Below are 14,518 nucleotides of genomic sequence, written 5' to 3' on the forward strand. Positions count from 1 at the left end.
GTCAATGGAAGTTAAATGGGGCAGCATTTATGAGATTGGTAAAGGCTAAACCAGTTGATAACATCCAATGCTGATGAGCATTCATGAAACTCTAAAATAACATCGGCTGGGAATGTAAATTAGTATAATCTTTTTGGAGGTCAGTTTGGAAACATCTATCAAAATTTTTTTTAAATAATTTTATTTTATTTATTTGACAGACCAAGATCACAAGTAGGCAGAGAGTCAGGCAAAGAAAGAGAGAGAGAGGGAGGAGTAAGCAGGCTCCCCGCTGAGCAGAGAGCCTGATGTGGGGCTCAATCCCAGGACGCTGGGATCATGACCTGAGCCGAAGGCAGAGGCTTAACCCACTGAGCCACCCAGGTGCCCTGAAAACATCTATCAAATTCTTAAATGTTCATATTCTTTGACTCATAAAATATCTTTCTAGGAATTTACCTAATAGATATACAAGTGCACAAATATATACGTCCAAGAATGTTCACTGCTCAATGTCCTTCAGCCATAGAGGATTGTTTAAATAAACTGTGGTATTATTCATTCAGCAGAGTACTATGTAGCCATGAAAAAGAATAAAGTAAAATTCCTTTTTTTTAATTCATTTTTTTGACAGACAGAGATCACCAGTAGGCAGAGAGGCAGGCAGAGGAGGGAAGCAGGCTCCCCACTGAGCAGACAGCCCGATGCGGGGCTCAATCCCAGGACCCTGGGACCATGACCTAAGGCGAAGGCAGAGGCTTTAACCCACTGAGCCACTCAGACAACCCTAAAATTGCTTTTTATTTGGTAAATTTGGCCACTTTGATAATAGTCAGAAGAAGGGCAAAGGTGGCTCAAGGGAGACTAGCTAAGAGGTTTCTCCATGAATTGAGCCAAGAGGTGTCAATCGAAATAAAAATTATAGGCAGTATACATGGTATGATTTTATTTGTATAAAAAATAACATGACAGGGCGCCTGGGTGGCTCAGTGGGTTAAGCCGCTGCCTTCGGCTCGGGTCGTGATCTCAGGGTCCTGGGATCGAGTCCCACATCAGGCTCTCTGCTCAGCGGGGAGCCTGCTTCCTCCTTTCTCTCTGCCTGCCTCTCTGCCTGCTTGTGATCTCTGTCTGTCAAATAAATAAATAAAATCTTTAAAAAAAATAACATGACATATGATATGACCTGTGTTACGTGGACAATGGGACAGAGACTTTTTCTTCTACTTAAGACAAGTTTGTACTGCTGGATTTTTTAAAAAATAAGCCTATAATTCATTTAGAAGATCAAACCTTTACAGGAAGATGATTTTTTTTTTAAAGAAGGTATTTATTTAACAGAGAAGGAGCACAGGAAGGGGGAGCGGCAGAGGGAGAAGAAGGCCCTCTGTAAGCAGGCCCTCTGCTGAGCAGGGAGCCTGATTTGGGGCTTGATCTCAGGACCCTGGGATCATAACCTGAGCCGAAAGCAGTCACTTAACTGACTGAGCCACCCAGGTGCCCCTATAGGAAGATAATACAACAAATTCAGGAAGTTAGGGGGGGATAGTGTCATAATGTTACCCTTAATCTCACCACACTGTAACTTTTATGGTTTCCATTCAGATGGGTTAATGTGTACTTTAACAGTTGTATTTGTATTTATAATCTGTATGTAATTTTTGTATCTTGTTTTTAAAATTTAATATTACATATTATATTTTTCATTTTGCTACACAATTTTTGTAATTCCCATTCTCATATACTGCATTATGTTACATCAAATGAATGGCTTTAATGTATTTCTTCTTTGCTGGAAATTTCCATTGTTTCCAGTGTGGGTGATTACAATAATGCTGCAATGAAAAGCTGATGGCTTCCTTGTGTTAAAGTCTCACTATTGGGATTATTGAATTAAAAGAGCATGGCTAGGGGTGCCTGGGTGGCTCAGTGGGTTAAGCCGCTGCCTTCGGCTCAGGTCATGATCTCAGGGTCCTGGGATCGAGTCCCACATCAGGCTCTCTGCTGAGCGGGGAGCCTGCTTCCCCCTCTCTCTCTCTGCCTGCCTCTCCATCTACTTGTGACTTCTCTGTCAAATAAATAAATAAAATCTTTTTTTAAAAAAAGAGCATGGCTATTTCATGTCTATTGACTAACATTAGCAATTGCATTAGAAAGCGGTTGCACATAATTATATTCCTCCCCCAGTAGCATATTAGAGAGTCTGTTTCACAATACCCTGGCCAGTATTAGATATCATATATCTGATGAATAAAGGCAAAAAAAAAAAATGGCACTTCCCTGTTATTTTCACTGGCATCTTTGGTTACTTGTATATATTGGCTTGCTGTAGTTTCTCTTTTGTGAATTTTGTTTGCATCTTTTGCTCATTTATCTGCTAGGTTCTTAATATTTTTCTTAATATTTTCCATCAATTTATGCAACTTCTATTTAATTAAGGTGTTTTCCAGATGTGCAAAAATTTTACATTTTTATAAAGTCAAATCTGCTCTTCTTTTCCTTAAGATTTTATTTATTTATTTGAGAGAGAGAGAGCATGAGAGGAGAGAGGTCAGTGGGAGAAGCAGACTCCCTGCCGAGCAGGGAGCCTGATGCAGGACTCGATCCCGGGATCGACCTGAGCCGAAGGCAGTTGCTTAGCCAACTGAGCCACCCAGGCGCTCCAAATCTGCTTTTTTTCTTGGTGACTTATATTGTTTAGGAAGTTGTTTCCATGGGATAAATAAATATTAAAATGAAATTTAAAATTTTTGAAGATTTTATTTATTTGAGAAGAGAGTGGGAGAGAGAGCACGAAAGCAGGAGAGCAGAGGGAGAGGGACAAGCAGATTCCCCACTAATCATGGAGCCTGAGATCGTGACCAGAGCTGAAATCAAGAGTTGGACACTAGGACAAGAAGTGAGGAGGTGGAGGGGCACCTGGGTAGCTCAGTTGGTTAAGCATCTGTCTTCCGTTCAAGTCATGATCCCAGGGTCCTGGGATCAACCCCCACATTGGGCTCCCTGCTTATCGGGCTCCCTGCTCCCACTCTTCCCTCACCCCTCTCCTCCCTGCTCGTGTTCTCTCTCTTTCTCTCTTTCAAAAAAATAAAAATAAATAAAATCTTCAAACAACAGCCACAACAAGTGAGGAGATGGAGAAAAGCATACTCATATAAGATGCATTATACAGGTAAAGCTAACAGGACCTGCTGATGTATTAGATGTGGCAAGAGGAAGGAAAGAGAGGAATCAAGGTTGACAGTTCAATGTTGGTTTGAACAACTAAGTGGATAGTTGTCTTTTACTGAGATGGGAAAGGGCAGGAAAATAACAGGTGTATGGAAGAATCCAGAATCCTGGTTTGGCCATATCATGCTTCAGATGTCTATTCGTTACCCAGATAGGACAATTGGAGCTCAGTAAAGATGTCAGGACTAGAGATACAAATTTAAAACCATCTGCATACAGATGGTATTTATAGCTATGAACATGGGTGATACCTCTTAGGGAGAAAGTGTAAGAGGAGAATAATAAAGGATGTAGGACTAAGCCCTGGAGCATGCCACCATTAGGAAATAAGCAGTGGAGGAAGACCCAGAAAAGGGAATAGGTCACCAGTGAGGTTGGAGGAATATTGGAAAAACAGCTTGCCATGTGAGTGGTTAGGGGTGCCGGGGTGGCTAAGTCAGTTAAGTGTCCAACCCTTGATTTTGGCCTATAATTTTTGGTCATGATGGTAGGGTTCTGAGATTGAGCCCCATATCGGGTTCCAAGTTCAGTGGTGAGTCTGCTTGAGATTGTTATCTCTCCCTCTCCCTCTGGCCCTTCCCCTGCTCACATACTCTCTAAATAAATAAATAAAATCTTTAAAAAAAATTTTTAAAGATTTTATTTATTTATCAGAGGGGGGTGGAGAGAGTGAGCACAGGCAGACAGAGGCAGAGGGAGAAGCAGGCTCCCTGCCGAGCAAGGAACCCGATGTGGGACTCGATCCCAGGACGCTGGGATCATGACCTGAGCCGAAGGCAGCTGCTTAACTAACTGAGCCACCCAGGAGTCCCTAAAAAAATTTTTTTAAGTGGAGTGGTTAATGTGTACCACCCAGAAATGCAAGATGAAGAGAGGTAATCCCTGGTGCTATCAGCATGGCAACTGGTAACCTAACAAGAACAATCTCAGTGAGAACATGGGGTGGGAGAGCCTGATTGGAGTGGACTGGAATGAGTGGGAGATGAAGTAAAGTAAGAGACAATAATATCATTCAAGAAATCTTGGCATGGGGAAGAGCAGAGAAATGGAGTGATAGCTACAGAGGAATCTGGGTCCATTTTTCTCAAGATGGGAGAAATCTATCATGTTTGAAAATGATCCAACAGAGAGAGATAAATGTAATATAGGGGAAAAATGGATAATCACAGGAGCAGAGACCTAGAGAAAGTGAAACGTATGGGACCCAATGCACGAAGAGTTGGTTTTTGGTGGGAACAGGGTCTTTCCTTTAATGAAAGAGGAGGAAAGGCAGAAAGTACTTATGGGCTGGCAAACTTAGTGGGGAGAGGAAGTTCTCATTTGTTTCAGAGGCAGAGGCAGAGGCAGATTCTTCATTGCCTTCTCAATGAAGAATCAGCCAAAATCATATATTGGATGTGGTGGGGGAGGAATTGTCGAGGATTAAGGAAATGAGAAAGCACGACAGTCATTTGGAGTGTACGCGAGTACACTTGTCAGGGACAAGTAATAGGTTCTCTGCAGTGTTGTGCACCCATGTGGACATGAATTTAAAGTGGTACCAGTCATCAGTAATCACATTTGATTCACAAGCACCAGAAATGAGTAGTTCGGTAAATGTAGTGGCCCTCAACAATTGTTCACTAAATAAATAAATAAATGAGTGGAGTGTTACATAAAACGTTTGGACAGGGAAGGAGGAAGGAAAATAAAGAACGAATGTGTAACTGTCGTCTTACAACCTACCTAAAGATAAAACACAATTATTTGAAAACAAAGCCATATTTCAACAAATACAAACATATGAAGTTTTCAACTTAAAGTTGTTAATTCTGAAAGAAATGCAGGGTAATCACATACTTAAGATAGGATGAAGTTAATTTGGAAAAGCATTCCTAAAGTTAACTTCCAGATCAGAGTTTACACTGATCTGTACACTAGGTACAAGTGTTAACAGAAAGCAGAGGTAAAATAGAGAAAACTAATAGACATTAATAAGGAAGACGGGTAATATGGGCTCTGTTGCATATAGTCTTGAAGAAATGGAAACAGACCTGGAGTTTGGAAGCAGCGATAATAATTATATAGTGTAAGGAGTAACCTCTTCATGTTAAGCACTAACAGGTAACTTAGTTGACAATAGCTGCTATTTATCTGGTCCCTGCCTTGTGTCCACACACTGTGTTTGTTAGTTTTCTTTTTTTTTACATATTTATGATTTCTAATATTCACAAACAGTCCACAGAATTGCATATTATTTATTTATAATCAAAATTCCTTTTTACAGATGAGGGAATTGAGACCCAGCATTTCAGTCATTTCCCAAAAATATCACAGAAAGGAGCTGAGGTAGGATTAACCCAAGTCTCTGATTCCAAAGGCCATAGTCAATGGCACTTTATTTATTTTAAAGATTTTATTTATTTGACAGGCAGAGAGCACAAGTAGGCAGAGAGGCGGGCAGAGAGAGAGAGAGAGAGAGAGGAAGGTAAGCAGGCTCCCTGCTGGGCAGAGAGACCAATTCGGGGCTTGATCCCAGGACACTGGGATCAAGTGGGAAGGCAGAGGCCTTAACCCACTGAGCCACCCAGGTGCCCCAATGGCACTTTATTTAATTGTGTATTCCTGCCATTTCCCTTGTGCTTAGCTCAGAGGCCTTCCCAGGATAAATGCTGAGCAGAAAGAATGACTCCAAAATGTAGATTAGACAACCTGCCTTCTTACTTAATTCAAAGGGACGCCTGGGTGGCTCAGTGGGTTGAGCCTCTGCCTTGGGTCTCAGGGTTCTGGGATCCAGCCCCGCATCGGGCTTTCTGCTCAGCGGGGAGCCTGCTTCCCCCTGGCCCCTGACTGCCTCTCTGCCTACTTGTGATCTCTCTCTGTCAAATAAATAAATAAAATCTTAAAAAAAAAAAAAATAGACCCCTGGTGTTCTCTACCTCAGTCATTTCCTAACATTCCTCAAATTTTGCAGTAATGTTGTCAGGTTATTTTCTGCTGTCTTTCACCAGTATTAAGACCCAGGTGGTCAGAGAACTTGAGTCATGTTTAACTTTTGACTTCCCTGAGATGTGCTTTTCTATTTTTTTTAAAGATTTTATTTGTTTATTTTGAGAGAGCGAGGACTCTCTCAAAGCAGGGGGAAGAGGCGGAGGCAGAGAGAGAAGCAGACTCCCCGCTAAGCAAGGAGTCTGATGCAGGACTCAACCCCAGTACCCTGGGATCATGACTCCAGCTGAAGGTAGAGGCTTAACCGGCTGAGCCACCCATGTGCCTGAGATGTGCTTTTCAGTACAGGAGTCACTAGCCACATGTGGAACCTCTGAATCGAGAGCGACAATAAGTGTAAAATCCATACTTGATTTCAAAGACTTGGCTTGAGAAAAGAATGTGTAAGATCTCATCCATATTTTTATATTGATTACACATCGAAAATTTAATGTTTGGATAAACCGGGTTAAATTTATTATTAAAATTACTTTCACCTGTTTTGCCTTTTAACGTGACTACTAGATAATTTTTACTCACATAAGTGCCTCGCGTTATTTCTAGTCTCTGGGACAATGCTGTTCCAGGGCCTAGTACAGGGTCCTGCCCCTATTTTATTGCGCGAAATAACCAGTGTTAAGAGGCGGAATGAATGGATGGATGGATGAAGAGCTATGGTCTCTGCCTCTTATTAGGAAAATAGAATATGGCATTGTCCTGTAAGTCAGGAGATCGGGGTTCTGGTCCAGGTTTACTGGAAATACTATGCAGCCTTGGACAAGCAGTGCCCCACTCTGGGTGTCAATTTGCCCATCAGGCAGCTAATCCCTGAGGTCTCGAAGTGTATGAGAGTAAGTGGCGGAGAAAGGTGGGGAAGCCTGGTACCACAGGATTTGACTTCTGTTTGGCTCCAGCCTAACACTAGGGTTTCGGCCGACGGGAGGAGGCAGCAAAAATCACAGACTAGAAGCCCCGAGTCCCGCGCCGGGACCGCCGGCTTCCTTGGGCCGACGTCACTGGGGCGCGACGGCGTGGTCCTCCCGTCCCCGAGGCGGCAGCGGTTCACAAGGTTCCCCCCGGCAAGGGCGAGCGCCGACCGAATGGAAGGTCAAACAATACTCGAGTCTCTCTAATGCTCAGTTTTCAGCAAACTACCTTCTGCCACCCTCCTTCCCACTTCACCCTTACCCGGCACAGGAAGCCAGGGGATACGAGTCCTGCCCCAAGCGTCCTGTGCTGGACCCTAGCGCGGCTGCGCAGGGCACGTGCGCTTCTCCGGAGTCCCGGCGATTGGCTGTGACGTAACTTCCGGCGTGAGCGGCGAAAGCCGGGAGGGCGAGCGAGAGAGCGAGCAGGCAGCAGGCAGCAGGCGGGCGGGCGGACGGCACGGAGGGAGGGAGCGAGCGAGCGAGCAGTGAGTGAGCCAGCGAGGGCGGCCGCGTCCCTAGAACAGCCGAGATTCTTCCCGTCCCTCTGATCCCCTCCCCGGAGCCCACAGCGCCTCCGGTCTCCTGTGGAGCGGACACGGCCCGGCCCGGCCATGGCCTCGTTGCTGAAGGTGGATCAGGAAGTGAAGCTCAAGGTAGCGGCACCGGTCCGGGCCTCCTGACCCCTCGCTTCAATCCCCAAGCAGTCTGACCGGCTTCCCACTCCCCATGGCGTCTTTGTTTCCCTGGGGACACCAGCTCTGAGCTTCCGCTCAGCTCAGCCCAGCCCCCCACTCCCGGAGATGGCATCGGGGGAGAGGATAATATAGGGTGGCCTTCTGAACCACGTCTGGTGGTGGAGAGCCCCGGTGAGACCTCCGCAGACACGTGGTGGACGCAGCACTTTAGGCCAGTGACAGCTGGAAGTCCCCCAGCTCAGCAACGTCCCCGCCTCCGGATGTTACTGCTACTCTCTCTGCCCCTACCCTTGGTGTCAGACCTGCTTGGTATCAAAGCCTAGGTCTGGATGGGGGCTTGGCACGTTTGTGAGCTCATATCTCCCCTGTCTACCTGCCTTTTGTTTGCTCTCAAATTCAGACAGCTTCAGACTCAGGGAGGGAGGGTGAGAGGGAAGACAGGTGGGTGCTACTCTCAAGCCCCGCTTCCCTCTCCTGAGATGGAGAAATGGATCCTCAAAAAGATAAAGTATTTGCAGTCTGGGGGCCTCTCAGCTTCTCATTACAATTATAAGGTGAGGGGAAGACAGCTGGATTTGGGTTTTCCCATCCTGCCGGTACCCCTGTTGCCACCTAGTGACTTGCTGTTACTGAATTGCTCTCTTTGTTAATTTTAGGTTGATTCTTTCAGGGAGCGGATCACAAGTGAGGTGAGTGCAATAAATAGAAAAATAAGTGTTGGTTGATAGTTCGGAATTTCCCAGAGAAGAGATCTATAGAGAGAGACCTTCCCGCAGTTATTAATTGAAGTGTATTTTCCTTCATCTTCAGGCAGAAGACTTGGTGGCAAATTTTTTTCCAAAGAAGTTGTTAGAACTCGATAGTTTTTTGAAGGTGAGAGAGACCCTTTTCTTTTCTTCAAAACCCTCCCCCTTTTTTTTGGCTCTGGTCTTTCTGTCAAATGGGAGAAATCATGTGTTGCTTCTATTTTGTTTTGTACAGTAAAACACTCTATTTCTTGCCCTTCAAATGAAATACTTCTTTGTTCATTTTGAAAAGACTAATATTGTTTTGGGGGTGGGTGTCTCTCTTTCAGGAACCAATCCTAAACATCCATGACCTAACTCAGATCCACTCAGACATGAATCTCCCAGTCCCTGACCCCATTCTTCTCACCAATAGCCACGATGGACTGGACGGTGTGAGTGTCCTGTGTTTTTCTTTGTATTCTGAAGCAGTAGTTCTCTGTTTTCTACTTCCTAGTCAATTTGAACATGTACAGAGGAAACAGTGGGATTAGGATCTAGGAATGAGGGCTCTTACAGACATGCTGATTCCAGTATACCACTTTTAGACCCTGATTTTCATTTATAGCATGAAGTGTATAACCTGATGCTACTCTGTCCTAGAGTGAGTGCCACATAAGACTGATAGCTGCAGGTTCCCTCCGGTTGTCTGGTCTGTCCCTGTGGCTCTAAGCAAGATTTTTCTCACCTATGTTAGTGTCTTATTTTTCTTTTTCCTTTAAAGATTTTATTTATTTATTTGACAGAGGGAGATACAGTGAGAGAGGGAGTACAAGTGGGGGGAGTGGAAGAGGGAAAAGCAGGCTTCCTGCCAAGCAGAGAGCCCAATGCGGGGCTCGATCCCAGAACCCTAGGATCATGACCTGAGCCGAAGGCAGATGCTTAACAGCTGAGCCCCTCATGTGCCCCTGTGTCAGTGTCTTGAGTATTGTTGCAGGATGAGCAGTTTTTATTGTGTATTGGACTGTAGTCCCTGTCTTTGTTAGGTATCTTTAGCACCTAGTGCTTGTCAAGTTACATGACCACGTTTGATAACACTGTATTGTTGTTTGAGTTACTGTCTCATTGATAGAGCTTGCAATTCTGGAAAGCAGAAGCTGTCGTAATCAACTTTGTATCCCCAGCACCTAGTTCTATATCTGGTACATAACAGGTGCTAAGCACATGTTTGTTGATTGAATATTGTGCTTCTTTGTGGAACCAGAAGATGTGTACATATTCCCTTAATGATCCTCACCCTGCATTGACTGGTTCATTTTTCCTGTTGTTTATAGTATCCCCTCCCCCCAAGTGCTTAATATGTCAGTTGAAAGGTTGATCTTCCCAACTAGAGTGTAAGTTGCTTTGTGGCAAGAATCTATCCTTAAAGCCCTGTATGTGCTTAGAAAATTGTGTATAAATTAAAACAACCTGTGGGGCAAAGTTACCCGAAGGGGAACTTGTGATAGGGATATGGGTGTGAAGAGCAGGCTAATTCCTGTCTCTATCTGTAGCCCACTTACAAGAAGCGAAGGTTGGATGAGTGTGAAGAGGCCTTCCAAGGTAAGAGCCAGCCCTACCACACCTACTCCCTGGTTTGCAGCCCTGAGCAGGGGGATTGATCTGGCAGTCTCTGATCAGGAAATAAGATCAGACTTGATTTTCCAGAGTTCCTATTCCCACGTTCTCCAAACGTGGTCATAATTTAGCACCCAAAACCTAATGTCCCAGTAAACAGGGAGGGCTTTGCTTAGTGCAGACTGCCAAGGGAGAGAGGTTGTGGAGGTGGCTGCACATTTCAGGTTTTTCACAGAAGTCCAAGTTCCACATTATTTTCTCTTCAGTAATCATTGGTACATTAAATCTTTAGAGCATATTTTCATTTCCTGTTATTCAGACTTTTGGCATACTTTAGACACCCATTTGTTAAGCCATACATTTTCTTTTTTTGATTCTGTTGGTGGGGTCATGGTTTGTAGGTAGGATTGTGGCAGATAAAAGGCAGAGGTCCTAGCATCTCATGGCTCTGGGGAAGGAGAGAGAAAGGTGGGGGGTGGGGGTGTTAATGTCCTGCCCTCCACCCCAGTCGTTTGACCTTTTTCATGTCCCTGCCAGGAACCAAGGTGTTCGTGATGCCCAATGGGATGCTAAAAAGCAACCAGCAATTAGTGGACATTATTGAGAAAGTGAAACCTGAGATCCGGCTGCTGATTGAGAAATGCAACACGGTGAGGCAGGGGCTAGTGACCTATGGGCTGATCCCAAAAAGCCTGGCTTGAACTATGAAAAGTGTTGGATGTGGGGCAGGAAGTGTGGAGATGATAGAGGAGTTAGCACATGAAGTATTGTGGCTCCCTTGCTCCCAGCATCTGGTCCTAGTTAGCAGCATGGGCTGTATACTTCTTGGCTTTGGCAGAAAAAACAAGGATCCTCATATGTACATATTGGTCCTCTCACCCTTCAGGTCAAAATGTGGGTACAGCTCTTGATTCCCAGGATAGAAGATGGGAACAACTTCGGGGTATCCATTCAGGTAACGTGCTTGCATACAAACTGGAGAGGAAGGTTCAGAAGGCTTACTCTCCTTTTCAACCTGCTTTGTTTGTTTTCCCCTGGTCTGCTCTTTGGATGACATGGAAATGACTTGACCTCAACACCTGAGTTTTTTGTTTTGTTTTTTTTTTTTAGGAGGAGACAGTTGCAGAACTAAGAACTGTTGAGAGTGAAGCTGCATCTTATCTGGACCAGATATCTAGGTAGGACTTCTTGGGCTTGGCCCAGGAATTGGAGGCTGGTGACATGGCAAGCACTGTCCAGGGTCTCATGCAACTTCCTTTTCTACTCTCTCCTTTTAGATATTATATTACAAGAGCCAAATTGGTTTCTAAAATAGCTAAATATCCCCATGTGGTAAGTACGGGTTTGGGGTCTGAGGGTGGACGTGGAAGGGAAAGGGAGGAGTGGCCATTGCCTGGCAAGAGCTGCCCACGGACAGACTGGCCTCGAGACTAGGCTTTTCCTCCCTCCTTTCAGGAGGACTATCGTCGCACCGTGACAGAGATTGATGAGAAAGAATATATCAGCCTTCGGCTCATCATATCAGAGCTAAGGAATCAGTATGTAAGTAGCCTTGGTCCCTGCCCTCAGTCACCCTGGCTGTTTGTCCTGGCTCTCATTCTCTTGCCGCTCCCTGGGGTTTGAGATGGAGGATGGAGTGGGATAAAATGAAGAGGGTAAATTCTCATCAGCTGAGTGTTGAGAATTAGAAGCTCATTGAGAGTGTGTGGCTGGGGATCTCCCTTTCTGTCTGGATGGCAGGGAGTGCTGTGCAGTGTAGTTGTGAAGGTGTGGGCAGTGGAGTCAGACAGAGCCAGTTCTTCCTGTAATCTGGCCTTGAGCAAGTTGTTGAACCTTAAACTTCAGTTTTTTCATCTGTAAGATGGAACATCATATCTATGGCATGAAGATGGGGTTTTTTGTTTTGTTTTGTTTTTTACAAAGATGGTTTTTAAAAAATGAGTGAAATAGGGGTGCCTGGGTAGTGCAGTTCGTTAAGCATCCAACTCGTGATTTCAGCTCAAGGCTTGATCGTGCATAGTGGGACTGAGCCCTGCATCGGGCTCCACAGTCAGCCCGGAGTCTGCTCGAGGTTCTCTCCCTCTGCCCCTCCCCTCACTCATGTGCATGCGTGCACTCTCTCTTAAATAAATAAATCTTTAAAAATAAATAAATAAATAAATAAATAAATAGCACGTTGAAAGACCCAGTACCAATTGTTGGTTATGGATAGGTGCTCAAGAAATGTTAGTTGTTATTAGATGCCTGGGGCCTGGGAAGCTCCCAGGGATCCCTGGTGTTGGGATCCCTGAGCTGGGGTTCCAGTGAGTGAGATTGGGATTCTGCATATGATTGCTTGGGGCTTTGTGGGGGGTATCTGGTTTCTTTGGGAGGTTGGGGTGGAACAAATTTGATTCCCTGGCCTCTTCTCCCAGGTCACTCTACATGACATGATCCTGAAAAATATCGAGAAGATCAAACGGCCCCGGAGCAGCAATGCAGAGACACTGTACTGAGGCCAGGGCCAGGGCCAGGGGACTCTGTGAGTCTGGCTCAAGACCGACATTGCCTTGGTTTGTTACATGACTATCGTGATGGGGAAACTGGCTGGAAATAGTAATCCCACCTCTCTCTGTTTTTAGTTAGAGTCTAATGAAACTCTCATGTAGTTCTGTGACGTGTTTACCTCTTTTTTCAGGCCTCAGGAACTCTTCTATTTCCTTCCCTAATGCCCCACACCCGACATGTCCTAATTTCTGGAGAAGTCCAGCTTTGTGTGTGCAGGACATTGGCACAAGAATACTTGTGTTTTCTCTCCCTGCCCTCGCCCTCCTGTGTCTTGAGCTTTGTGTTGTTTTTTTTTCCCCCCCTTCTGTTGACTAGTTGATTAGAAGCTGAGGGAACTGGAAGGAAAGTGCTAGGTGTTGGGGGGTGCTGTCCAGCTCCTCTCTGATGTCAGGTTAGTGTCTCTTGCCACTGTGTGGGACATTGGATTCTCCCCCCAGTTTCCCTGATGATAACTTAGGGTCTCCCATCTGCATACATCCCACCTTGAACCTGATCATGACAAGAAACACCTTAGGCCTTCTGCCAAGTCCCTAGCTCCTTGAGATGTTTTTATAACTAGGATTTTCACATACATATATGTGTGTGATAGACACATACGTACAGACATGCACGCACATGCCTTCCTACTCCATCATCTGATTTCTCCATCCCATCGTCTGTTGTTTTCCTGTGTCCCGTCACCCCCATCCCATGAATTCTGTCACACACACATCATTCAGAAGCTGATAGTAGTCTTAGTCCTCACCTACCGGGGTTCATCGTTCTGCTATTATATATATATAGCCTCTCGGTGCCCAGAGGCTGATGAATTGGAGGAGAGATGAGAATCAGAGGATTTGGGGGAAGGCCCCTTCCTCTGCGACTCGGGTCTTTTGGAGCGTTACTGCAAAGGCTGGTCCTCTGACTCCTGGGTGCCTCTTCTAGGCCAGTTGTAAATCGGGGTGGGTTGTCTGCAGCTGTGAAGGCCAGATACTGCTGCTTCTGTTGGGCTTTCCTGTGGGACAGATAGTTCTCTTATTTATAGTATTGTGCTTCCAAGGAAAGCAGCACCTGCGTATATGTGTGTGTACGTGCACACACCTGCGTGTATGCATTGTGTGTATGTGAAAATCCGCTGGGCAAGTCAAAACCACAGAAGAGTTGCCTCCTGTTCCTCAAATCTTCCCGAGCTCTCACTTGTTACAGCTTTTCTCCTAACCCTCCACAAAGCCCCACTTTCATTCTGCCGCTACTGGAGGGTCTGTATCTGCGGTCAGCCTGCCAGTGACTCTCTCTGTGTCTGTTTCTGACTTTAATTCTTCCCCTGTCTTCCTCTTGCCTTCAACCCCAATCACATTTCCACCCAGCTGCATCATTTTTACTCCCGGTATGCTATAGAGAAGGAGTCAGGATGCTGTCTTCCCATGAATAGTACTCAGTAACAAACCAATTGCATTTTAGTTGGGCAGTGCCCCTACCTACCCTCCAGATCCCTTCCAGCTAACCCCCCCCCCCACCATGTGTTTCTCAGTTTCCCTTTTTGTTTGTTGGATTATTCTGCTGCCCCTTCTCACTCTATCACCCTTGGATCGTAATGTAAAATTCTTTTACCATGTCAAGAAATTATTAAAAATGCAGGTACTTTGACCTCTTTCTAAAGCTGCAGACCCTGTTGCGATGCTCTTGGTGGCTAGGGACATGCCCACACTCAGGTGCGTGCCTGTGGGACCCCCCACCTCCACGTACACCTCCAGCCACCCTATTGGGTGTTTTTATACCAGTTGAGCTGCCTCTTTTCTCTCAAATAGTGGAAAGGCTGAGGCTTCTGCCTACCAAGAGGCAGGGGTGGGTC

The 14,518-nt window shown here is 45.4% G+C and overlaps 1 protein-coding gene and 1 long non-coding RNA gene across 3 annotated transcripts in view; one reads left to right on the forward strand and one right to left on the reverse strand.

The window, feature by feature from the left end:
- The window catches only part of LOC309851284, a 94,758-nt gene that overhangs the window by 46,931 nt on the left and 33,309 nt on the right, over nucleotides 1–14,518 (reverse strand). The window lies entirely within an intron of this gene.
- PSME3 (proteasome activator subunit 3) lies at nucleotides 7,475–14,331 on the forward strand. Of its 2 annotated transcripts, none has more exons than XM_082706288.1 (11): nucleotides 7,475–7,756; nucleotides 8,455–8,487; nucleotides 8,609–8,671; nucleotides 8,874–8,978; nucleotides 10,077–10,125; nucleotides 10,678–10,790; nucleotides 11,027–11,095; nucleotides 11,251–11,318; nucleotides 11,418–11,472; nucleotides 11,596–11,682; nucleotides 12,555–14,331. In XM_082706288.1, the coding sequence occupies exons 1-11, from the start codon at nucleotides 7,715–7,717 to the stop codon at nucleotides 12,633–12,635; spliced, it is 765 nt and encodes a 254-aa protein (XP_082562414.1). In that variant the 5' UTR covers nucleotides 7,475–7,714; the 3' UTR covers nucleotides 12,636–14,331. The 2 variants fall into 2 exon arrangements, with proteins under 2 accessions (XP_082562414.1, XP_082562415.1); XM_082706289.1 differs by lacking the exon at nucleotides 7,475–7,756 and adding an exon at nucleotides 8,223–8,352.

This window comes from Mustela nivalis (assembly GCF_964662115.1).
Source record: "Mustela nivalis genome assembly, chromosome: 17".
In the NCBI taxonomy this organism is placed as follows: Eukaryota; Metazoa; Chordata; class Mammalia; order Carnivora; family Mustelidae; genus Mustela; species Mustela nivalis.

Coding starts and splice junctions, on each gene's coding strand:
- PSME3 (XM_082706289.1), top strand. CDS start 8,278: ATGGAGAAATGGATCCTCAAAAAGATAAAGTATTTGCAGTCTGGGGGC. Junction 11,096..11,250: donor ACTTCGGGGTATCCATTCAG/GTAACGTGCTTG, acceptor TTTTTTTTTTAG/GAGGAGACAGTTGCAGAACT. Junction 11,473..11,595: donor TAGCTAAATATCCCCATGTG/GTAAGTACGGGT, acceptor CCCTCCTTTCAG/GAGGACTATCGTCGCACCGT.